Consider the following 23,977-nt stretch of genomic DNA (forward strand, 5'->3'; position numbering starts at 1 on the left):
TTTCTGCTCTGTAAGGGCACGAAATCAACATAATATTATGAAAAGAGACCGACATGTCCACAATGCTTGCCAAATAAAGTGGTCAAAGTCGACTACCCGCATGGAGAGAATTCTGCTGTCTTCCTTGAGTCTGCAGAGAAAACGAAAGCCGCCGGGAGAGCCTGGGTCGGGAATGCGAGCGAGGGGAGGCAGGCAGATTACGAGGGAAGCCGGATGGGGGCGGGAGAGCCTGGTGGGGGAGCGTGAATGCGTGAGGGGAGGCAGGCGGATTGGGAGGGAAGCCTGATGGGGGCGGGAGAGCCTGGTGGGTGGGCGTGAATGCGAGAGAGGGGAGGTGCTGGTGTGGGAGGGGGGAGATGCTGGTGTGGGAGGAGTGCTGCTAGGGGAGGAGAAGCCGGTTGGCGCGAATGCGAGAGAGGGGAAGGACTGGGCTGGGCTTAGATGCGATGCACGTGCATGTACACGGGCACTGCATGAAAACCGCGGGGCTGAAAGCCCTTTGGTTTGAAGATGTTTTCGCCACATGAATTCTCGCTACGCTCGATGCGCTTGCGCGCATCGATAGGTCGCGAGACCTAAAAACTGAGCTACATCTCTGAAGTCATAGTGACTGTGAAAAACCACACCAACAACAAGTATAGCAAATGTATTCAGCAAGAGAGTGGTGAGTGTGTAATATGTAGGTGAAGGTGAATTTGAGCGCACACTGCCATTAATATATTACTAAAGCATGGACTGGTATCACACTGTCATTACAGACAGCACATGTTCCATTGAAAGGACTACTGAATTTGCACAGAGATACAGTTTTACTGATTAAATTATATAACACAAACAATAATAATAATGGACAGAGAGTTCCTGCAAACATCTATCTTTTGCGGATCACCAAGTAACATTTTTTGATTTATTTTGATCCTATGAAAATATTTGTTTCAATCACATTTTAGAATTACAAAAAAGTATTCATTGCATTTGTGCTTTCCTAGCTGCTGATAAAAAAAATTGTAAATGTAAATTGATACTTGTATAGCACACTACTCACCCGCAAGGATTTCAAGGCACTTGTACGAATACCGCTGTGGAACCCATCCTGGCTTTCCCTGTGTGGTGTCCACTCCTGGGCACCACCAAGGTGGAGGCCAGGCATCCTTAGCGTTGTGGGGATTAAGCAAGCTATTGCCCAGAGTTGCAGAGTGGGATTCCATGATTGGAATAGGCACCGAGGCGAGAATTATCAGGTCCGTGGAATTTTTGAGCCCAAGACCTGCCGAGGCAGGGAATTGAACCTTGGTCCTGGGCCAGACCTCTGCATCAGGGTCTGCCGCTCTAACCATTGAGCCACACTTCTCCGCATATTCTGAAATATGTGTTCATTTACATGTATTCACATTTTGTTGCTGAATTAGAACAAAATGGCATCCTACACACCTTCCTTTCACACTCCCTGTACCCCAGCAAGACTGTCACACAATTAACTTTGAAAAGTGTCTCACATTGTAGTCAGAGAAAGGAAACCGCAATCTCCATATTATCATAAATGCCTACCCAACGTGTAAATGCCTACCCATATATAATTTACGCCAACTGGCGTTATACCATGACCAGTACTGCCTTCATTCTCTCTGTACTGACTATGTAAAAAAAAAATTCTCTAATAAAATCGTTGGAAATTAAAAAAAAAAAAAAGCAGCAATGTGTCCAAAGTGATAGCCTGACATTTGCTCTCTGTCATAAAAGAACACCAAATGTAAGAAGATAAAAACAAAGTCTAAAGACATCATAACTTCTCTTTCCCCCAGCATGGGTAGTTTGAGGGTGCTGAGCACAGTGCTAGACAATTTGCCGCCCGTGGCGGTCACTGCTTTTGCTTCCCGGAAGCCGCAGAAGCCAGTATGGGGGGAGGGGAGGGGGGGGGATTGGTGCTGGCAACTCCTGCGTTTGCCGCCCGTGACGGCTGCAGGTAAAAGGAGGGAGGCCACCGCCCCCAAAGTTCGTACCACCTGGGGCAGACCGCCTCCCACCACCACACCATGCTATGCCACTGGCTGAGCATCCCATACATCCCTATTTTCAGTGCCTATGGGATTTGACCGTGGCAACAGGCGCTATGCTTGAGAACTCACCTCTTCCTTCATCTAAAGCTCTGCAACCCCAGTTGTCGAGGGATAAACCACAATGCCTAGCTAACATGACGCACGTGTTATACTTGTTATCTATCCAGAGACATCCGGTGTCTACAAGTCAATAGGGCGATATTATCAAATGCTTTACACCATTGAAAAATCCGAAATAATGCATTTTGCACCATTGTTATGCCTTAATGAGGAGGCGGGAAAATGTGATGTGCTACAATGAAAAGTTTGCATCTTGGATAACAAGTGTTGCAATTCGAAAGTCACGGTGCATTATTTTTAATCATATTAAATATTTCTGACCTTTAAAATGTAAATGCTGACAATACGGTTTTGAGACAAAAAACTGTTTGTCCCTATTTTAATCATTATTCTGAAAAAATGGCAAAAAGAGGTGCTTTTATTTTATAACAGTGGTTTGCTCCGCATCAGCATTTCCTAGTTAACCATTCTATTTCTCATGTAGAATCGTTTGTAACGTGCTGTTCCCCTGACCCTCTACATTGTGAATCATCTCAGCCCGTACATGCACACTGCATGGACCGAAAAGAGTGTCTAACATCTGCTAATTCGTTTAGGAGGGTATTACCACGACATTACTAATCAGTGGTTCATTTGTTAAAAAAAAAATTGCTGGTGCTGTCGTCAGGAGGCAGCTTGCACCAACCCATTTCTCCTGTTAGCGCCGCCTAAAATCATGAACGTGGGAGATGGTGTGGCGTAATGGCCAGAGCTGCTGACTTAGAAGCTGGGGAACCAGGTTCAAGTCTCGGCGTCGGCTCAACATCCCGTGATTCTGGGTAAATGACATAATCTCCCTGTGCCTAACGTATATGAATGTGCCCTTAACTGGTAGTACCTGCTCAAATTAAGCACTGTTGCTAATTATCATCATATCCTTTGCTGTTTTCCAAATCGTCTTTTGGTCATGGCTCCCAAGTTTTAATCTCTTTCCCTCTCCGTCACTTATTCCAAAGTTTCCGAAATTACTGGCCCACTGCGTTACTGAGCTGGATCACCGCACATTGCCTAATTCCTTCCCTGGGAAAAACTAAGGACATGGGGGCACATGCATCATTGAGACATTTTGCACTTCTTAATTTGCGAAAAATACCGAATTGCAAATTAAGAATTGCAAAATGCTATGCATCATTATTTTCGGTATTTATTTGTTATTCGGTAAAAATCGTAATTTTTACCGAATCCCAAATAAATACCGAATTCTTAAGTGCATTTTCGCAATTCCCATTGATTCCGATGGGCCAAAAGGCCCATAGGAGTCAATGGGAAGGCTTTTACAAATTCGCAATTTGATGATGCATTCCAAGGGTGCAGGGGGGGGTCCAAAGGACCCCCCCTGCACCCCTGAAATGCATTTGAAAGTTCATGTTTCACACACACATGTCCTAAGGGCATGTGTGTCTGTAACATGACAGTTTAAAAAATGTTTTTTTTGCTTTTTGACAGATTTTCGCAAATTACCACGAGGGTCAACCGCGTGGTAATTTGCACTTCCAATTTCAAAATTCGCATTTTTTTTTAAATTGATGCATTGCATTTAAGGAATCGCACAAATGCGATTCCTTAAATGCATTTGCATTTTTAAGAAATGCAAAAAATACGAATTTTGAAAAAGAGTTTGATGCATCCCAAAAACGTATTTAGGAAGTGCAAACGGCCGAATTTACAGATTCGCACCGTTTGCACTTCCTAAATAGGTTGATGCATGTGCCCCACGATGTACAAATTCCTTTACTGTTGCAAAGCCTGTGATTTGCAAAACCAAAAGATTTGCAGCCTCAAAAGAATGCTGTGAAATGTACAAAAGTTATTCTGCTATTTGCAAAGTTACTTTTGTGACCTCTTTTGAATTACAAACAGAGGGGGTGCGAGAGAGGCAATCTCGTCCTCTTCTGAATCACAAATTACCGTGTCATTGCTTTACGACCGCAATTACTGTTGCAAATCATTGATTTCAACCAACCCCTCACTGTGTGGTAACTCAGTCGGAAAGATGAAGCAGTCACCTGGGCCCAGCTTCCCATTTGGGAATCATTGTGGGCAGTCCTGGGGTGCACAGGGCGGTCCAGAGCACAACACCAGGGTCCTCCCAATGTCTTCAGTTGATCGAAAGATTTTTTAAAGCAGCACCTGCCCCTCCAGTGGACAAAGGCAGCTTGTTCACAAAATGATTATCCAAGGTATGAAAATGAAGAGACTTAGGTCTGCAGTCTCTCGCAGGCCTCTGTTCCTGCATTTGAAGGCATTCGCATCTGATTGCAGAACGAATGCTGACTAATTAAAATGTATTTTGTTCCCACGGATCTGCAAGACCATGGCCGGAAGAAGATCCTTCTCCTACCTCGCCGCGAAGACCTGGAACTCTCTTCCTCTCCATCTCAGGCAATCACCCTCACTGCCTCAATTCAGGACAGACCTCAAGACCTGGCTCTATGACTGAACTGGCTGTTCGAATAAACTGCAGAACCCTCCAGCGCCTTGACACCCTAACGGGTGACTAGCTGCACTCTATAACAACTCTGATTGATTAGTTGATTGATTTAGTATGAGGTTTTGCAGCCTCCTTTGAATCTGTATTTCGCGATGTGTACCTCAGTTACATCACAAAATGAAGGCTAAGTTGCAAAAAGACTTACTGCATTTCCACCTTTTTTTATTCATAAGGCTCTAAATCATCCATTCTTCTTTACGTTCTACTCCTAAATCCATCCCACACTCCTCTGCATTCTCGCTTCGGATTCCATTGTTCTCTGTCCATTACTCAAGACTTTGCAAAGCATTTTGACTCGCAACCATTGATCTACCTCACCACAAAAGTATACACCTCAATGTCTAAAAAATACAATTTCCTCTGATATTCCACTCATTCAAAACACCTATACATGCACTAGTACTTATCACGCTCAATTCTACATCAGTCTCTCCTGGAGTCTGCTAGCTCCGGGGAAGGGTTCTCATTGTCAACACCCGTGCACCATTCACCCTACTACACTCCATCCTTACATTTGCTTTCTCGCAAGCTCAACGTAAATATATCACAGATCCTAACGTGGGTTTCTGTCCCTAGTTTTCAAATATATTCATAATCCCACGACCAACACTAGCTCCGATAGCTAACCTCCCATTAGAACATTGGAATGTTGGGAGCTCCATTGCAGACAATGGAGTGCTCCCTGCTTCTAAGGGCCAGTAAAAGCCTGCAGAGCAACATTCCAATGTTCTACAAAGGCTTCTCGAAGCTCGAGGGGATGTATATCCCCTCGAGCTTCGAGAACGCTTTGTTTAATTTGTTAGAACATTCTGCCCTCTAGTGGCAGAATGTTCTAATAACCTTATAGCCCTTCATAGCAGGGCTATACCGGCTATTAAAGTCCCGCTGTCTCGTAAAAGTCCCTCGCCTTCGGCTCGGGCCTTTAACGATTCAGCGGGCCTTTAATAGACGGTATAGCCCGCTACGGCGGGCTATAAGGCTATAGTATTTACCAATCTTTGCACCAATCTAAACCACTGCCTCAGGGCATGTTCTAGGGCGGTGCGACCGGTGCGTCCATACTGGGTGCTGACTTCTGGTGCGGGAGCTGTGCTTGAAGTATATTAAGGTTTTAAAAGCACCTGCAGCCTCGTTCCTGACCTCCAGCAAAGTTTCGGCAAAAATAAAAATGTCAAAATAACTCCGGTGACTAATGCTCTTCCTAGAGATAGATCAGAGGTTTGTCTAGTGGACGTTTTGAATCATGGTGAGGTAGCACAGAGGGTTAATATGCCTACTGCAAAGAACGTGTACCATTCAAATCACAAAGTGCATATAATGTAAATAAATCAGTGGATTACTGTTTTTGTCTGAGAGATCCTTTGTTACTTGCAGTTTATAAATTATATTCCTAACATGAAACAGTGAGCTATTCAAAGTGCAAGGTATAGATTAGATGTTATGATTTTTCCCCAGTCTTTTGTTATCCTAATGTTGGAAAAAGGGTTCATTTGGATAGAAATCAATCCAGATTATTAAGGAGAACCCCCAGCCATGGTGTTATGTTATAAAGTCTTAGTTTGTGCTTCTCCAGGCCGAGCAAAATTAAACTATACTGCCTTCCAGTATGGATGACTCCTACACCTTGTAGTCCTCTGTCTTATATAACATTTCCTATACACTGATTTACACACCTATGATTGATTGTTTCTGTGTAGTGTGTGTAATGTAAGGTGCTCTGACAATCTACACTGGTATGAGTGGCAACAGCACTTTAAAAATAAAACTATTAAATGCATCTAAGAGAGAGTGGTAATGGAAACTTGAGTGGCACTGTTAAAGGGTGGCAGTGAGGGAATCTGTGGCGGAGGTGGTCGTTGGGGAGCACCAACAAACACTTTCACACTGGAAGCCCTCATCGCTAAAGCTGGCCCTGCACTGGCTTGTGGACTCCAAAACTTGCCTTTGCCTGTTCCAGATTTAGATGCCTTTCCCTCTTACTCCCCTCCACTGCAGTGTCCTTCCATTCAAGTCAACAATTAACTTGATCCCCTTCCAGAGCATACAAAAACTCCACCTAGGTTGTTTAAAATCCTGCCATGACACTACCTGTACCAACTGCGAGCAGAGTTAATGTAGTTCTCACATCACACTAAAGACTCTTTTTATGTCCACATATGTGCTGTGTCATACTGTCCCACAGTCCCTGGCAACAGCACCCCATGATTCAGGTATACACCTGAAATCCCAATGAACAAACTCCGAATTGTAGGTGCCCTGGTGCTCAAAAGGATGCTTGTGTTGTACAGCTTGAAACTTTTATGCTGGAAGGCTTGGCGCTATCATTATGGAGTATGGTCTATGCAAGTATGATGCACATTGATGTACTATACACATGGTATTCAAACATGATTCCTTGGGATGGATACATTTACATGAAACCTTTAGGCTTCATTAAGGAGTCTCTAAAATGAAATGTGTCTGGCACTTTGTCCTGAAGTGCTGCTTAGATGCCTTGAGACCGAAACCTCGATGCATTGATCGGAACATACTCACATAAATGGACTAACAAGCCATCTAATAGGGAAAAAGGATTCAATAAGAGCTTTTTGAAAATAATTGTGTTTTGGTTTAGTGGTCTCCATATTATGAAAGGTCACCTCTGGGACTCAAAAATATCACTGTGGCCCTTTATGATAGTGTAAAAGTGCTGTGTTTACACCCTAAAGAGTCTTGAGTTAAAGATAACTAGGTATATTTATATCTTACACTTGAAGTATGCTCCTTTTAAATCTTTAAATCAATTCTTAAATCATTGTTTGGATCAATCATGAATGTAATTATGTGAAGACAAGCCATAGTTAAATGTTCAGGTTAGATATTTTTTTACCCATTCACTCATTTTGAAATTGTTTTTTAGATTATTTCTTCAGGAGGTCTTGTTGTTTGTGTATATGTACCCAGCCTCTTGAGGGATTATTGGGTTAACCTATTGTGTGTTACTTTGCATCACCATTGAGTCGTGTAAGCATTGGGTAAGCATTTGTGCAAGCGTTTTGTAAATTTGGACCCAATACTTTCTTTGATGTTGTAGCACAATTCATCTTCATCACATTTTCTGTCATCCACATAGCATTCTTGTTCCAGCAGACTGGGAGAAATGAGAACCTAGTGTAGTGATTGGGGTGTGTAAGTGAAGGGCCACTTTCACACTGAAGGGTTCCCTATTGAGGACTGTGAGTGAGGTAGTATTTGGCATCCTATTGGAAGCTTTATAGGCTTAATAGTTGGTCATCTGTTGGGTAGTTCTCTCTGACTACTCACCTGTGATATTTCATCCACAGTGGGTATAAGACTTTGGGATGGACATAGCAGGGGTTGTGCCGAAGTCCCAGAGGGTTGAAACTTGATGTCAAAATACAGGTCCGATTTCAAGTGCATTTCCAGGAGTTGGTGTGCTTCTTGGCAAGATGTGGCAGGCTTGAGTTGCAATTGACAGTTCTTAAAACTGCTAAGACTGGAATAGCTTAGATGTATTCTTCAAAGTTATAGAAATATGTCAACAGAGGACACACAGTGATGGGGTAGTCTAATCAGTATTAAAGTACCCAGGCACCCAGTGGGTCCCAGAGGTGTAGCTGTCTTATTTCAAGAATATGCAGCACTTTTCGATTTGTTTGTTGGGTGCTTGATTGCCATGGTGGTAGCTTCCGAGCACTACAGTGATGTGGGTAGAGTTCAAGGCTCTGACCTTGGATTGGGAGGGAAGCCAGTGGTCTATTTCAACATTATGAAGCATGAAGCACCTTATTGATTAGGTTGGGTGTATGTGATTGATATGACGGGTTGTTTCTGAGCACTACAGGGATGTGGTAGCGCCCTGTGCTCTGACCATGAATTTGGGGAGAAATTCATTGCCCTTCTGTACTGATGTATATTTGTAAAACTTGTGTATAAAAGTTTCTACAGCCATTCCCTTGGATAGCCCTGCCTATGCTTCAGGATGTCTGCACTTCAGCAACAATTTATGTTTACTAAATGCATCCTGCAGGTGCTTTGCATAGTCAAGATGTGGTATTTGTGGTCCAAGTTGATTGTAGATGCATTGACAAGGACTCAGGCCCACAGTACTCTCTCCAAGTGCATAATTTGTAAAAAAAAAAAAAAAAAAACGTGCTGGGACCCTGTTGGGAGACCACTGCAGTTTGCACCAAACATTGCCACTGGACTTACAGAACTCCTAACCATCACACTGCTACAAGTGTGATAATTCAGACTGTTCAAGGCCACCATAGCTTTCAGAATTGCTTGGGTGATAGGTATTAGTTGTTTCTAATGTACATTGAATTAACAAACAATTGTTTGTCTGCTCATCTCTAAATTACACAAACAACGCCACCATGTGGCAGCTTCATAACTGCAGGTTCTAGAAATTAAGTGCAGCAATTAAGTGCCGGTGCCGAGCACCAGAAACCCCGACTCAAATTAAGCACTGCTCTCTCCTTGCACCACTGCGCAAGCACCACACCAGGTGGCTCCATTTCTGACTCAAGCGTTATAATAGGAATCTGATTTGATTTATTGTGGGGAGATTGTAGGGGTCGCGGAGACGGCCCAGCAAGGAGGAAAGTCAGCTCTGCTTCTATATGCCATCAAGCAGCCTCCTGTCATCTGGGGCGGATGATTTGTGGGGTGCCTCTGAGAGCCCGGCGAAGATGAACGGCTTCATCTCCTGGAGGTCGTTTGTTATCCTATCATGGGTGACGGTCTAGACAGGTGCTTCCCATTTGGATTGGCTTTGTCGTGCTCATCTGTATTTCCATCTTACGCCCTTTCCTCTCTATTTTTCTCTTAATTTCACCAGGGCCACCCTCTGCTCCGGAGAATCCAATTTCCACTGTCAACGAGACATCTATCACCATCGAGTGGAGTCCACCACGGGACGGCGGGGGCCGGGGCGACACCACCTACAGCGTCCACTGCCGCAGGTGCCCGTGGCAGGGTCGCGGCTGCAGTTCGTGTGGGAGCGGAGTCCACTACATCCCCCGCCCCTTTGGATTGGTTCTGCCCAGGGTCCTGGTCACTGACCTCCTGCCTCACACCAACTACACATTTGACATTGAGGCAGTGAATGGGGTCTCGGAGCTCAGCCCCAGCCCGAAGCAGTTCATAACTCTCAACATCACCACCAGCCAAGCAGGTGAGCCCTTTACCATCCGCCACCTTTTAACTGTATGGTCGTAAGATGTTCAGCAGCATTGCTTTGTGGTGGTCAAAACAAAATGTCTGTGTGAGTACATATGGACTATGTTCTGCATAGCTTTTTGTATGTACATGCAGTTTAAGAAAAACACAAATTTTTCTCAAATTGCATACATTTATAAAAAAAAAAAGCTATAACAGGTGAATCTGGGCTGAATTCTGAACTTGTAGCTAACAGTTAAATAACACTCCAAGAACAAACTACGGAGAAAGAGATTTGGACCACGGAGAGAATTTGGGGGTAGGCTGGAAGCCCCTCCTAGACATGTACCTTAGAAGAGCTTGGAGCAGAGACCTTTGGGCAGCCTGCAAGTCAAGGGTTACTATTACGCAGAGTTAATTTTTGTAAGCAGAATTACAAGTGGCAAGGTCTTATAATTGCACCGGTGTCTGGCAATTTTGCACAGATACCGTGCAATGTTTAGCAGGTACTGGACAATTTTGCATGGATGTTTGCATTGACTGGGAGGGAGAAAACAAGGTTGGAACGGACAGGTGAGTTGAAAATGTAATATACTATAAACTGGGCGAAATAAAGTGAGTGTCAGTGAGGGATAGAGTGAGAGGTTTTAAGGCTCCAGGGGACTCACTTGCAAGGTGACAACTGTGTGCATAAAAAGAAGATTGGTGTTTAGTTTGACTGCTGGGCACGTCTGCCCTGCCCAACCTTGAACCTCACTAAATCAGGTACTTGGTGGCATATAAATAAAAAAATATACTCTCTCTCTCTCTCTCTTTCTTTTTCTTTCTCACAGCTTCAACATGATCCCTTTCTTTACCTCGCGCTCTAAACATCCCTCTACCTGCCTCTACATCTTCGTGAGCCTACCCCCTCGCATGTTCTCTCAACTCTCTACTTCATCCATGTCTACCTCAGCTTTCTCTCAATATGCTTCTCTCTTGCACTATCTCTCTCGTGACCTCACCCTCTCCTCGCTGTTTCTACCTCCACATCCTTATCCCCTCTGCTTTACCACAGCTCTCACTGTACGCGTCGCCTCCCACTGTACCTCACTGCTCTGTTTCCATCCTCTCTGTATCTTTCCTCCATCTGTTTGATGGAGGAAAGATCCCACGTCTGTCGTTACCTCACCTTTGTTCCATTTGCCATCTTCTCTACAACATTCTCACTGCTTTGGGCTACCTGAACTGCACACCAGTGCATGCTCTGAAGTGAGAAACATAAGAGATCTTTGTAAACAATATGGTGCTTATTTACACGTCCATTGCCCCACCGGTGTGTGACTTTTAATATGGGAAAAAGAGACGAACCAGTGGCACAAGGGGCTTGTGAATAAGCCCCTATATGTGTACCTGTCTCTCAGTCTGTTCTCTACCTCATTACTTTCCTCCTTACCTTTTTGTATATATCAGCCTCATTTCCTCATCTCTCTCAACCCCACCTCTCTTTCTAACCTTGCTTGATCAAGGTTTTTTATTGGTACTATTTGGCTACAGTGTGGCGGGCAGCTTGAACCGTGAGCTGTTTTGCGTGCTCATGTAATTCAGTTTGTTTTGGCATCATGAGGGCTTGAAATAGTTGAAAATAGGTAACAATTTCATAGGTATTCCGAAAAGTGAACCCAAAAACATGTATTATCCAGGGTCCTAAGAGTCCTTAAGAATGCACTGGAGGTGGACAATGAGTGTGTGAGGCAGAGGAGTAAAAAACAGAGATTGAGAGTAAGAAAAGGATTGAAACAGCGAGTTCAAATCTAATCTACTCAATTTGTGTGGCGCATAGCTACCCAAAGGCTTCCCAGCGCTGATTCAAACCAGCAGGTCAAGAGCTCAGCCCAGCTAGGAGCAGAGCAAATTCGAAGATTAGAAAATAGCCATGTTTTAAGAGCTTACCTGAAGACAAGTTCAGAATCCAAAGGACACAATTTGAGTGGCAGGTAGTGACAGGGTCTAGGTGCCAGATATTTAAAGGACAGACCACCCCATCTGGATATACAAATTCTGGGTGTCGTTGTGAGAGAAGAGGTTCCCTACCATCGAGATCTGCCAGGGTTATATGGATTGAGGAGGGCATGAAGGATTTGATGTCTCTTCCTGTGAAAGGCCCTGACGGTAGGCCACAGAGAGTAAAATTGGACTTGTTGCTCTGTGTGCAGCTAATGAAGGTCCACCAAGGTCCTCCTTGTAGACAGATGCCTTGGGATTTTGAGGAGGAAATGGGCAGTGGCATTTTGAATGGCTTGTAGACTTTTCTTGACATAGGATGGGGACCCTAAATATAGGGAATTCCCGTAATCCAGCTGAGATATAATCAGGGCCTGGATAATGAGTCTCTGTGCGGGGGTGGACAGAAGATCTAACACTTTCCTTTAAAGTTGAAGTAAACTGAAACATTTTGTGGCTAGAGAGTTTGCCTGTAATTCCATTGTGAGTCTGTCATCTAACCAGATACCCAGACTTTTTATTATGTTTTTTAGGGTATGAGCGGCTCCTAGGCATTCCGGCCAGGGGAGAGGCTCCCTCTTCGCTTTCTTGTTTCTTAGCAACTTAAGCTCCATCTTGTCCCTTTTCAGTTTGAGGGAGCAGTTGGCCATCCAGTTGGCCACCTCTTTAAGACAAGCTGAGTGATGTTAGAGCCTTGTTCTGGAATGATAGATGCAACTAATTGTGTATCATCAGCATGCATTACTATAGTTAGGTGAAAAGACTGAACTAGCTATGCTAAAAGGCGCAAGTTATAAAACAGAGATGCACTTAATGTGGAGCCCTCAGATGCTCCACATTTCATGGACAAGGTAACAGTGAAACATGATTGGTCCCACACCTGGAAGGTTTTGCCTTAGAGGAAGGACTTGAGCTGTGTTAGTGCACAGTCACCTATCCTTGAGATGAAGCAGCAAAGTGAGACTTAAATAGAAATAGGAGGCCCTGCCCAATAGAAATAGGCTATGTGCATGTCTGCTACAGTCACCACTAGCCATTAGGCCTTCCAGTCTATCAATTTGATTAAAGTATCTGAAGATATGGAAAAAAGATCTTAAGAATCAATTTTATAAAACACATGGTTTTATCAGCGCATTCTAAAGTTGTAGTATTTTTGTCAGTTGGTATTCTCTTTCAAAGTGTTTGAGACTAGAAGAGATCATATTACTGGATCTAAGGGCAAAATCCATTACTGTGTCTTCTAAAGGCAGTAACGAAATTAATAAGAACTAACTGATTAAAGGCCTACAGATCTCATCCAGCTTTCAAATGCCTGAACTGTCACTGAGCTGCACACAATAAATACTATAAATAAATAAATAAAATATTACACAATGAAATAGGACCTTCAAAACACAAAATAGCAGATGTCGCAATTATCATCCCCCGTCTTGTCTATGGCTTCTTTGAATACTTTCAATCCCCAAATTTTAATTCTAAAATATATGGAAAATAAGTTAAATGTGTTGGTATTTATTTCCAACCCTAGAGTGAGCTCCTCTGAAATTGTGTTTGAGAACAATGAGGAACTTTCCAAAGTTTGAAAAGGATGAAGCAGAGCAGCCTTATTTTCTATTTATGAATGAAATCATTCAACCAAAGAAATGTAAGGGCCTGATTCAAAAAGCAATATTCAATCTACACTTGCAGATTTAAACCCACTTGTGAGTGTAAATGTACTATTTCTGGAATTCACAAACATTCAAAGGAATCCACATGGAAAGCTGTACTTGGCATGGTTTTTCATGCCGAATCCTTGGAATGTTGTGTTGCATCACAATCAGGATCCCATTCCCACTGTGAAGAGTTCTCCATAGCAGAGAACTCCACACAGCATTGGGGGAATACGAACCATTGTGCAAATGTTTGTTTTCTCTACATGGAAAATATTTTTTCTTGTGAAAAAATCCCTTTCCTTAGACTCCTACCACATCTGGCAGTAACCCATTCCCCTTCCCACTATGAAAAGGGATTTATGCAATCTCTAGGTCGGAGTAAATATCCTACCACGTCCAGGGTGGAAAGGAAAATGAGAGGAGTTTGTGATCGCCAACAAGGTACATGTTTGTAGGTCTGTACAAACTTCGTAAGGAAACCACACCATGGAATTCCCATTTCCCCACACTTTGAGTCAAATTTACAAGTGTAACAAAGATGATCAGCACACACATTTATAAACAGATAATACACATCTTATTATAACATCTTTTTAAGACATGGTACGCATAAACTTCTTTTATATATTCTATATTCATTTTATGTAAAAAATATTCCTTTATTCTTCCCTTCTTAAAATCAGATTTCTTGTGTAGCCAACGCATTTCGTCTCTTCACAGGAGACTTCTTCAGGGCTTAATTTGTTATTTAATGTATTGGAGTCTCATAAATCCTGTTCTTTCGTTTGAAACATATCATGTCCAAATGAGGAATCCCATCTCCTCCAAAGAATAAAACATGTGTTCTCCAGGTCCCATGCACTTATTGTTCTCTTACAGCTGTATCAGCATATCCCTTATGTCTTTAAAGACATGCCCACCCCAATAGGTACCCAGTGCCTATGTGGGCATCAAAATTGTATTTGTTTTGAGCGGTAGCTTGCGTGTGCGTGCAGGACAAAGGAAGATTACTTAATGTGATAGGTGCCTGCTTCTTCCGCCTCAGCCTCATCATTTGAAAATTACTCAAATTTACAAGTGTAGGGAACTCCACCCATGTGACATAGATCTCTGAACACATGCATTTGTTGACGCCTGCCAGGAATCCCTTTGTCAGTGGTGCTGAAACAATTTTCAAAGTAGTGTGCTGCAATGAATGTTATGTCAGCAAAATCATAGGGTTTGTGAAAAATCAACTTAATACATAGTGCGGCTAATTTTTGAGAGGTTTGCACCACTGTCCCATCACTTTTTGTACCGATCCGGTTGGGCAAGCCTCTCAATCATATCTATGAGGCAACGCAAAGCCACTCTGTGTGTAAGACAAAGCAGCACAATAGGATGTATGTTGTTACAACGCATGCTTTTAGCACGCATGCTGTAACAACGCGGTTTTTATACCGCATTCTTTTACAACGCATAACAGAAAGGGGTGTTGGATAGTGAATATTTTAATTTACTATTCCAACACCAGTCCCCGTTGACACTAGGGAAGGTGTTGGAAAGTAAATTAAAAGTATTCCCTATCCTTGAGCGCCCCCCAGAGTCATGCGTTGTAATAGAATGCGATTTAAAAACCGCGTTGTAATAGCACTGCGTGCTAAAAGTTGCGTCGTAAACGACGTTCCCCGCACAATATGCTACCTCGCCTTACTTTGCATCAGAGAGGTTTTCCGGAGGCATTGCAGTGGTTTTTCCCACGCAACATTCTTGGTTTTTGACGCTGCCCCTGATTTACTAAACCTTGGGCACCGCCAAAACCTTACGCCTCCCCAGAGCAGACGTAACGAGAAGAAATATTTTTATTTATGCTCCATTTTTCCTGTTTCTGCAGCACATCTAGAAAGAGGAAAACGACTCCCAGGTTGGTGTCTCTTCCTGCACAAAACCAATCCTGCCTGCAACAAAGGCACCTTTGCACCATGGTGCAGGGGTACCTACATTGGCACTAGGCAGCAAATTGTGTGCCAGGGCCGGGTGAAAGGACGGGAATGCCCTGTATGTCATTAATATGGTGCATTCCTGCCCTTTCACATTGGCATAGATCAGCTCAGCAAGAAGACTTGTAGTGCATCCCTACGCCAATTACTCATAAATGAGGCCCAAATTGGAGCAAATGAGCCACACCCATTCAGCAGGAGACTGGCAGGGCAGTAGTATGTGCCCATTAGTGCATTTTGGTGCACATTTCCACAAACTCATGACTAAAGCACAGAATGTTATAAATTGTAAAGTAGTTTGGCTCTTGTGAAACACCTTATGCCCTGGACAAGATTTGCGGGATGTATTACATTACAACGCATGCTTTTACCACGCATGCTTTTACATCGCAAGTTTTACAACGCATAGTGTTGAGGGGTGCTGGCTAGTGAATAGTTTAATTTACTATTCCAACTCCAGTCCCCGTGGATAGTAGGGAAGGTGTTGGATAGTAAATTAAATCTATTCCCTATCCTACAGCGCCCCCCAGCGCAATGCGTTGTAATGGTTTGCATTGTAAAAGTTGCGATGTAAAGACACTGATTGGTAAAAGTTGCGTTGTAAAGGATGTTTCCCAGATTTGCGCTATGTAAAACTGCAAAAAAATGTGGATTCTGCCCATCTATAATCTCATCCGTCAAGAATTAAGGACAAACCTTGATATTAGAAAGAAATACCAATCCGAATTGTACAGTGTGAAAATGGGAAATTTGTGATCAGCCCCTACTTACCAGCTTGTTCAAATTGTGTGATCTTAGGCAAATATTCAATTTCACCGAGCCTCATTTTTGTTCATAATAAGATATAAAAGTGCCTTCAAATATGACGTGCGCACTTCAAAAACCTTGTGTTTGTTTAACAGCTTATAATTTTGTTTCATCTGTAATAGGAATGTAAGTGTTAAACAAGGGGAGTGCAGTTCCTAGAGGGTGGATGGAAGGGGAAGGGCAAAAGACAAAACTTTTGTCATGTTACCCTCACACACCCCGAGAGGTGTGATGCTTCACCATTAGTTCCAAAGGAATCGGGTGGCACTTCTTCCGGACCAATGTGAAATATGGTGCACAACTAGAAACAGGCTCCAAGACTTTTGATGGTAGCCTGTTGTGGGGCCCTAGTAGTCCTGTACTGGGCGTAGTGGGAACCCGTAATACAGGATCTACTGCCCAACGGGGGTGTAAGGGAGCACAGTGTTGCTCCACTCAGAAGGGTGGCGGCAACTGGCTGGTATGCCTACCCTAGCTCCGGTTCACAGGGAACTACTACGGCTCCCACTACGCCCAGTACAGGAGTACTAGGGCCCCACAACAGTTGTTCACCATATTTCACATAGGTCCTGAAGAAGTGCCACCCGATTCCTTTGGAACAACTAGGCACGAAACATGTCGACCCCACCTTAGTGACTGCCTGCTAGGAACATTACATTCCCACAGGGCGTCCAATTATTGTTATTTAGGCAGGATCCTCCTTTACGATTAAACTTATTGAGATTAGGATTGACTCTGGCCTATTTTAGATCACCCCTCATGTACACATAACCACTCACTGCCCCCACAACCGCACGCACCCAACTGCTTCTCCATAAAAGATCTCTAACAAAGAGCCCCAAAAACGATGAGCCTGTCGAGCATTGCAGCGCCGGCCCAATGAGGAGCAAGGCCCAATGATGAAGCATGACACCTCTCTGGGTGTGTGAGGGCAACATGACAAAAGTTTTGTCTTTTCTCCTTCCCCTTCCAGCCACCCTCTAGGAACTGCACTCCCCTTGTTTAACATGTTCTCCTTGGAGCCACGTGTGCAGGACCTGCTTAAAGATTGACTCCTGGTCCCAAGCTTCTCTTTCTCTAATAAGAATGTAAGCAAGATGTAGGGTACACATGACATCTGACTTGCCGTTTCGTTTACTAAGAGCACATGACATCTGACTTGCCGTTTCGTTTACTAAGAGCATTGTCAGGGATGACAAATGTTTCTCAGATTATGTTTAAAACCTCTCAACTTTAATAAATACTTCTCAATCCAGAGATATAGGTGCACATGCATCAAAAAGGCAATTGCGATTCTATAATTGCGATTTCTAAAGAATCGCAATTAAAGAATCGCATTTGCCTATGCATGTAGGAATCGCAAAAAAATTTGCGATTCCTAAACTTTCCTTAATTGTGATTCACAAAATGCGAGTCGCAATTGAGGAATTGCTACCTATTCATTCCTATGGGCCTAGAGGCCCATAGGAATCAATGGAAATTGCATGCACAATTTGCGAGTACCAAAAAGGTACTCGCAAATTGAGCATGCAATTTCGAGGGTGCCAAAAGGACACCCTGCTGCACCCCCCTGAAATTGACATGTGATCACATGTTGCACACACACATCCCCAAGGGCATGTGTCTGTGTGTAACATGTAACTTTGAAAAATGAACTTTAGTGCATTTTTCAAAGTATTCGCAAATTACCGTCCAGTTTCATTTCACGGTAATTTGCGACCCCTAATAGCTTAATCGCTATTTCAGTTTGCTTCATGCATTGCATTTAAGGAATCTCAATTTGCGATTCCTTAAATGCAATTGCAATTTAAGTAATCACAATTTTTGGATTACTTACATTGCGATTTTTGTATTTCGGAGGATGCATCCCAAATGCAAAAATACCGGTCGCAAAGGATTTTGCGTTGATGCATCTGGCCTATAGTCTGGTGTACAAAGGCGAAACACTTCCACGTGCTCAAGGATTACTCTTTTTTTTCTATTTTGAAGACAATTTATCACATACTAACGTCATGTTTGTCGCATGATTTACATGCCAAATATTTTCAAGGCTCAGCTCTTGCGCCCGAGCCAACCCTTGGCTCGGCCCAGGCTCAGCTTCAGCTCCTAATTTATTGGTTCGCCTACTTTAAAAATTGGTGTCCCTACTGTGGTTGGGAACACACTTGGTGTTCCCAACCACAGTAGGGACACCTCTTCCCAACTTCCCAATGGATTCCTCTTGTTAATAGTGTATAACTTACGGAGAACGAATCCATTTCAAAGGAATACTTTCTCTCTCTCCCTCCTTTTGTTGATATTACTTAAAAAATTTCCCACCTAATTTGCGTTTGTGAATAGGACGCAAAGAAATTATTCGGAGACATGAAATATCTGCTTTCTTCGGGAATGAAACACAATGTAGTAAAGCCGGGTGCACGTGCATGTGCAGGATTTGGTTTGATTAGAGTTTGCATTTTTCACATTCATATTAAGGTGAGATTTCGGAATTAACATCAGACAAAACCTTGAGGAGACAGAGAAGAAGGCCTGAGGAGAGAAGGGAAAAGGCCGCTGAGGCGAGAAGGGGGAAAGAGGAGGAGGGACGCGGAGACAGAAAATGGAATTACTGCAAAAACCACATATTCTATAAACTACCATTCCCTGCGCAATTACTGTAACGCAATTCCCTGAAGGTTTCTATGACGGCACGCCGCTGAACCTCCTGGCTGAATTATGGCGCTGCCTTCGACTGGGCCCCATCTCGCATTCTGCAGCATGTGTAATTTACAAATCTAAAATCAGGGAAGTCTTAATTCACTTATGTAATGTCAGAGTAATACATTATACCTTCTGCCATCCATCACGAACCAACCGCCTTCCTTCTCCCGCCCAGCGCTCTCACATTGACTGACATTATCCCGAGCATCATACAGGCACAAGCGATGTTCAGGCCCTCCAGAGAAAGAGAGGTGATACCATGTCAGATTGAGAAGATAAAAATCTCTTATCGTACGGGTAGAGACATAACTAGCCCAGTGGCAGCAAAGCTGTGCTAAGGAGAATCATAGCATGTGCTACATATTCACCTATTCCTGGCTTTCTGCTCACTTGGCCAACTTTGCATTCTGGGAATTGCAGTTTTGGGATTCTGACTTAGGTAGCAAAATAAAATAGTAATCAGGTTTCAGTGGGACCCTCAGGCCTCTGGGCCAAGATGCCACCACGCTTGCTGCACCATTGGCATCAACTTCTTGCAAGTGGCCCTAGAGATCACACACAACACAGTCCCATCGGAAACTGTAGTAGCCACAATCATAGGCGTGCTTCATACTCCTTTTGCATTCTTGGTATACAATCTTAAAGGTGGACAAGAAAGTCGTGCATCTCCTTCACAGCGACAATTCCCTGAGACAAGGCCCTGCTGACAGACAGAGGAATGTTGGGGCGCATATGAGGATTCACAACCAGAATAAAATTGGCCTTCTTTGGCAGCATACATTAATTATGAGACCTCATCTAGAAGACTATGGGCCATATGTATGAAAATGTTACTTTGTGATTCTCAAAAAGCGATTTTTTGCAAATCGCTATTTGAGAATCGCAAAACGCTATGTATTTTCAATACATTTTGTAAATCTTACTTATTCCTTAATTAAGGAATACCTCCCCATTCATTCATATGGGCCTAGAGGCTCATAGGAATGATTTGGAAGGCATTCTCAATTTGCGATTCCCAATTAGAGAATCGCAAATTGAGATTGCAATTTCAAGGGTGCCAGGGTGTCAAAAGGACACCCTGTTGCACCCCTGAAAGGAGCATGGGTGCAGATGTGACACCCTAAGGGCATGTATGTGAGTCACATGGCACTATGAAAAATGCAAAAAAATGCATTTTTCAAAGAAATCGCAAATTACCACCAACTTGAAGATGGTGGTAATTTGCAATTCCTTAAGTCCAAATTGCTCTATTTCTGTGCTTCTTACATTGCATTTAAGGAGTCGCAATTTGCGATTCCTTAAATGCAATCGCAAAATAGGGAATCGCAAAATTTGCGATTCCTTATTTTGCGAGGGGTGTTTTGTGTCATACATTGGACACTGCTGATTTGGGATTTGAGATGTTGCTGTCAGATCTCACCCTCGTTTCCTTTTTTCCCCAAATTCAATTGTACTTTTCAGGTGTTGCACTTTAATTGAGACATGTCAGGTTCTTTCTCATGTTAATTTATGTATGGCATGTGTAGTATTCTCGTCCTTGCTGAAGTGTATTTTTGCTTTTTTTGATATTTGTAAAACCAAATGTGTACTGTAGCGATTCCTGTCCCCTGGCAACCAACGCTGTTATTGTTAAACGCTCTAATCCCCTTGGGCCATCCTCGCGCAAACAAACAAGCAAACAAATAAACAAATAAACAAAAATGAATATGTTAAGGGCTCTCTGCCTACTTCCTTAGCCCCACCCTCTCTGATTTCTCCCTCTCCTTCTCTTTCCCCCTACTCTCCCCCCTCTTTCTTTTATTATCGCTTCTTCCCTCTGCCCTTCTACCTGAATTACTTTCCTCTCTGTTCTCCTTCCCTGGAGGGTGGCTTGTTTCTGGAGTTAGTAATGCTCTGTTGATGTCCTAGATCTGAAGGGGTCACCCCTGCCTCAAATAACTGCACACTGTGAGCAATACCTCTCAGGGCCTTGAGTCGGCGCTGGACAGGGTTAAAAATAGATGTCTGTGACTCACTCCTCCCTCTGTAACGGTTTTCCGCAAGACTTTGAAAGCAGTACATGTCTGGGCTGGTTATTTTCCCTGTGTGCAGTGTGGTTTAATGAGGCTCTCCCGTTATCTCTCTTCTAGTGAACGTCGTCTTAAAAGAGCGGAGGAGCAAGGACAGCATAACCTTGGCTTGGCAAGGGCCAGAGAGGCCCAACGGGGCCATTGTGGAATACGAAGTTATCTACTACGAGAAGGTCAGTGCTGAGACCTTGAGGCGGGAGGGGCAGGAGGGCTATTTAAGGCGCGGAAGCTGATTCTGCTCAGGGAATCCTCGTGCTGCGGCTCGCGCTGTGTCTTCTGTGGGCGTGGCGATGGTTGCTGCAGGGCCGGACTGGCCATAGCGGGCACCGGGCGTTTCCCCGGTGGGCCGCTAGGGTGGGGGCCGATTTTGGACCCCTGGGAGGTTGTTTTTTTGTTACCGGGGGTCGGCAATATCGGCCCCCAGTAACAAAATCGGCCGAAACCGGCCCTCGCACACTGCTTTGCTGCACTCCACCTCACCCCAGGGGGGGGCTGGCTGACAGTGTGCCCGGGCCGGTTTCTGTTCCCAGTCCGGCCCCCACACATGAGGGTCTGAGCAGTGGTAATGGTGAGACCCTGCTAGGCTGATGTGTTTCCCCATAGGCACTGTCATCTTTAGAATTTTTGCCCCCCCCCTCGTGGCGAGACATATTTTGGGGTTCCTGTTCGGAACAACTTTGAATATTCTTCTTCTGCTAATTCAAGTCTGTGTGATGCCGGCTAAACAACCTTCAGGAACAGGGTCACACAAAAACTGTTAAAATATGTCTGTTTTCCTGGGGCCCAAAAATCCTTAAGTTGACACTGGCCAAGAGGTACGGAGTCAGAGGTAAGCAGAGAGAACGAGAGAGGGTGGGATATAAAAGCAGAAGTGAAATAGAGAGAAGGTTCACTTTCTCAGGGGGCCCTTGGAAGATGGGGACCCTGTGCGGTTGCCCATTTTGCCCTTACCTTAAAACTTCTACGCCAAAACAGTTATTGAGCCTTTGTGGAAACACCTTAGCCATCGCTTATGGGGTGACACATAACTTTGAGGTCTAGGCTCTCCTGGCCTCTCTTCGCTTGTGCAAGTAAAATGGAGTCTGTTTTATATTTATTGTTGTAGTTGATAATATAGGGCACATACCCATGACGAGGCAACTTAGCGTGATAGCAGATGGGTGGCACTCTGCATCGTGTGGCTGAGCTTTGCTGGAAGAGTGTTGATTTGAGTGTGGCCTTTGTGGCAAGTGTTTTGTTTTATTTCTTGAATTTACTTGTCATTTATTAAATTGGATCAACATATACAAAATATGGGTCACAAGGGATTGCTTGGGTGCCCTTTATAGGGCACCTAATGTTCCTATACATCCCTCAAAGCCCATATTGGGCGCCTTGACCCTTTTCCCTAGAATTCCGCGTTAACTTCTCACAACTCTGGTGTCCATGTGCTCGCAGCATGCCCAGCTCTTTCAAGACTGCTACTGCAGAACCTGAAGGGTATCATTAGCAAAGTGTTATTGATGAAGGCCAGTTCCTGAAATGCATTGGGGCCATGGTCTTGAATGTATGGCTGAAATTAAAAAAGTGACACTTACATTTAAGAAATATGCGATTGTTAATGTCGTAAACACTTGTCCCGAAGGGTTCTGATGATATTTTGAAACAAATTACCTTGCTTCGCTAATATATTGAGAAATGGATGCCACATGGCACAATCAGTGCTTTGTGACAGAAGGTGCAACCTAGGGTTAGGGTGTTATAATTAACTGTCAAAACACCAATGAAACATAGTTTTAGTAGATGGTGGAAATGTACACCTTAATACCTGCCCCTTACTGACTACTAATTTCTTTTTTTGCAAATATACATCATTCTAAAGAAAGCAACACCTGTTAAATGCAGTGTAATGCCATATAATGTGAGAATTGTTTTAGTTATCTCTTACCTCTGCTTTTCTGATTGGAAAAGAACCATGGTAACACAATGGGTTAATTGCTCCCCTATTGTGCATTGGTAGTACAAGCCCACCATCTGTGGTGTCCCTCGAGGCTCATCCCTCAGTCCATCCCTCTTCAATCTCTACATGACACCACTCACAGACATCGTTAGAACCCAAGGCATCAACATAATCTCCTACTCCAATGACGCCCAGACACCCAGCTCGTACTCTCGCTATCAGCCGACCTTACCTCGATGAAAACAACTTCCACAACTGTATGATGAACATCTCAGCCTGGATGAAGAAAAACTGACTGGAGCTCAACACTGACAACACTGAAGTACTGTCTTTGGCAGACACACTTCCTTCTGGAACGATTGCTGGTGGCCATCGGAACTCGAACCCAACCCAACTCCAAAAGATCATGGCTGCAACCTTGGCATCACAATGGACAGCAAACTCTCCATGATACACCAGGTCAACACTGTCTTGTCAGCCTGCTTCCACACTCTCCGCATGCTCCTCAAAGTTTTCAAGTGGCTCCCCATCAGAACCAGGAAAATGGTGACACAAGCCCTCATCAATCAGCCAGCTAGACTGCGGCAACACACTCTACATAGGAACTACCACCAAACTCATGAGAATACTCCAGAAAAACCAACATGCAGCAGCCAGACTGATCCTCAAACCTGCCCAAGCAGACCCACATCACCTAGCACCTCAAAGACCTCCACTGGCTCCCCATCAAGAAAATATGTCAAGACATGGTACTGACACAAGCCTAAAAAGTCCTCCACAACCTAGGACCGGTCTGCAGGACCCACCGCCTGAACTTCTACCTACCTCACAGGAACCTCTGTTCACCTCCCACCCTTACACAAATACTTTGCATTCAAAGCTGCCACACAGGAGCAGGAGGATGCTACTTCTCCCACCTCGCCGCCAAATCCTGGAACACCCTTACCCTCCACCTCTGTACCTCACCATCACTAACTCATTTCAGGAAGGGACTCAAGACCTGGCTCTTTGACTGATACCCACAGCACAGCACCT

At 43.9% G+C, this 23,977-nt stretch overlaps 1 protein-coding gene across 2 annotated transcripts in view; it reads left to right on the forward strand.

The window, feature by feature from the left end:
* The window catches only part of LOC147683468 (ephrin type-A receptor 3-like), a 522,416-nt gene that overhangs the window by 312,038 nt on the left and 186,401 nt on the right, over positions 1-23,977 (forward strand). For both annotated transcript variants that reach the window (XM_086943881.1, XM_086943880.1), the window contains exons 5-6: positions 9,491-9,826; positions 21,064-21,176. In XM_086943881.1, the coding sequence (XP_086800007.1) occupies positions 9,491-9,826; positions 21,064-21,176 (449 nt within the window). The remainder of the gene's footprint in view (positions 1-9,490; positions 9,827-21,063; positions 21,177-23,977) is intronic.

The sequence above is a fragment of the Lissotriton vulgaris genome, chromosome 11 (assembly GCF_964263255.1).
Source record: "Lissotriton vulgaris chromosome 11, aLisVul1.2, whole genome shotgun sequence".
In the NCBI taxonomy this organism is placed as follows: domain Eukaryota; kingdom Metazoa; phylum Chordata; class Amphibia; order Caudata; family Salamandridae; genus Lissotriton; species Lissotriton vulgaris.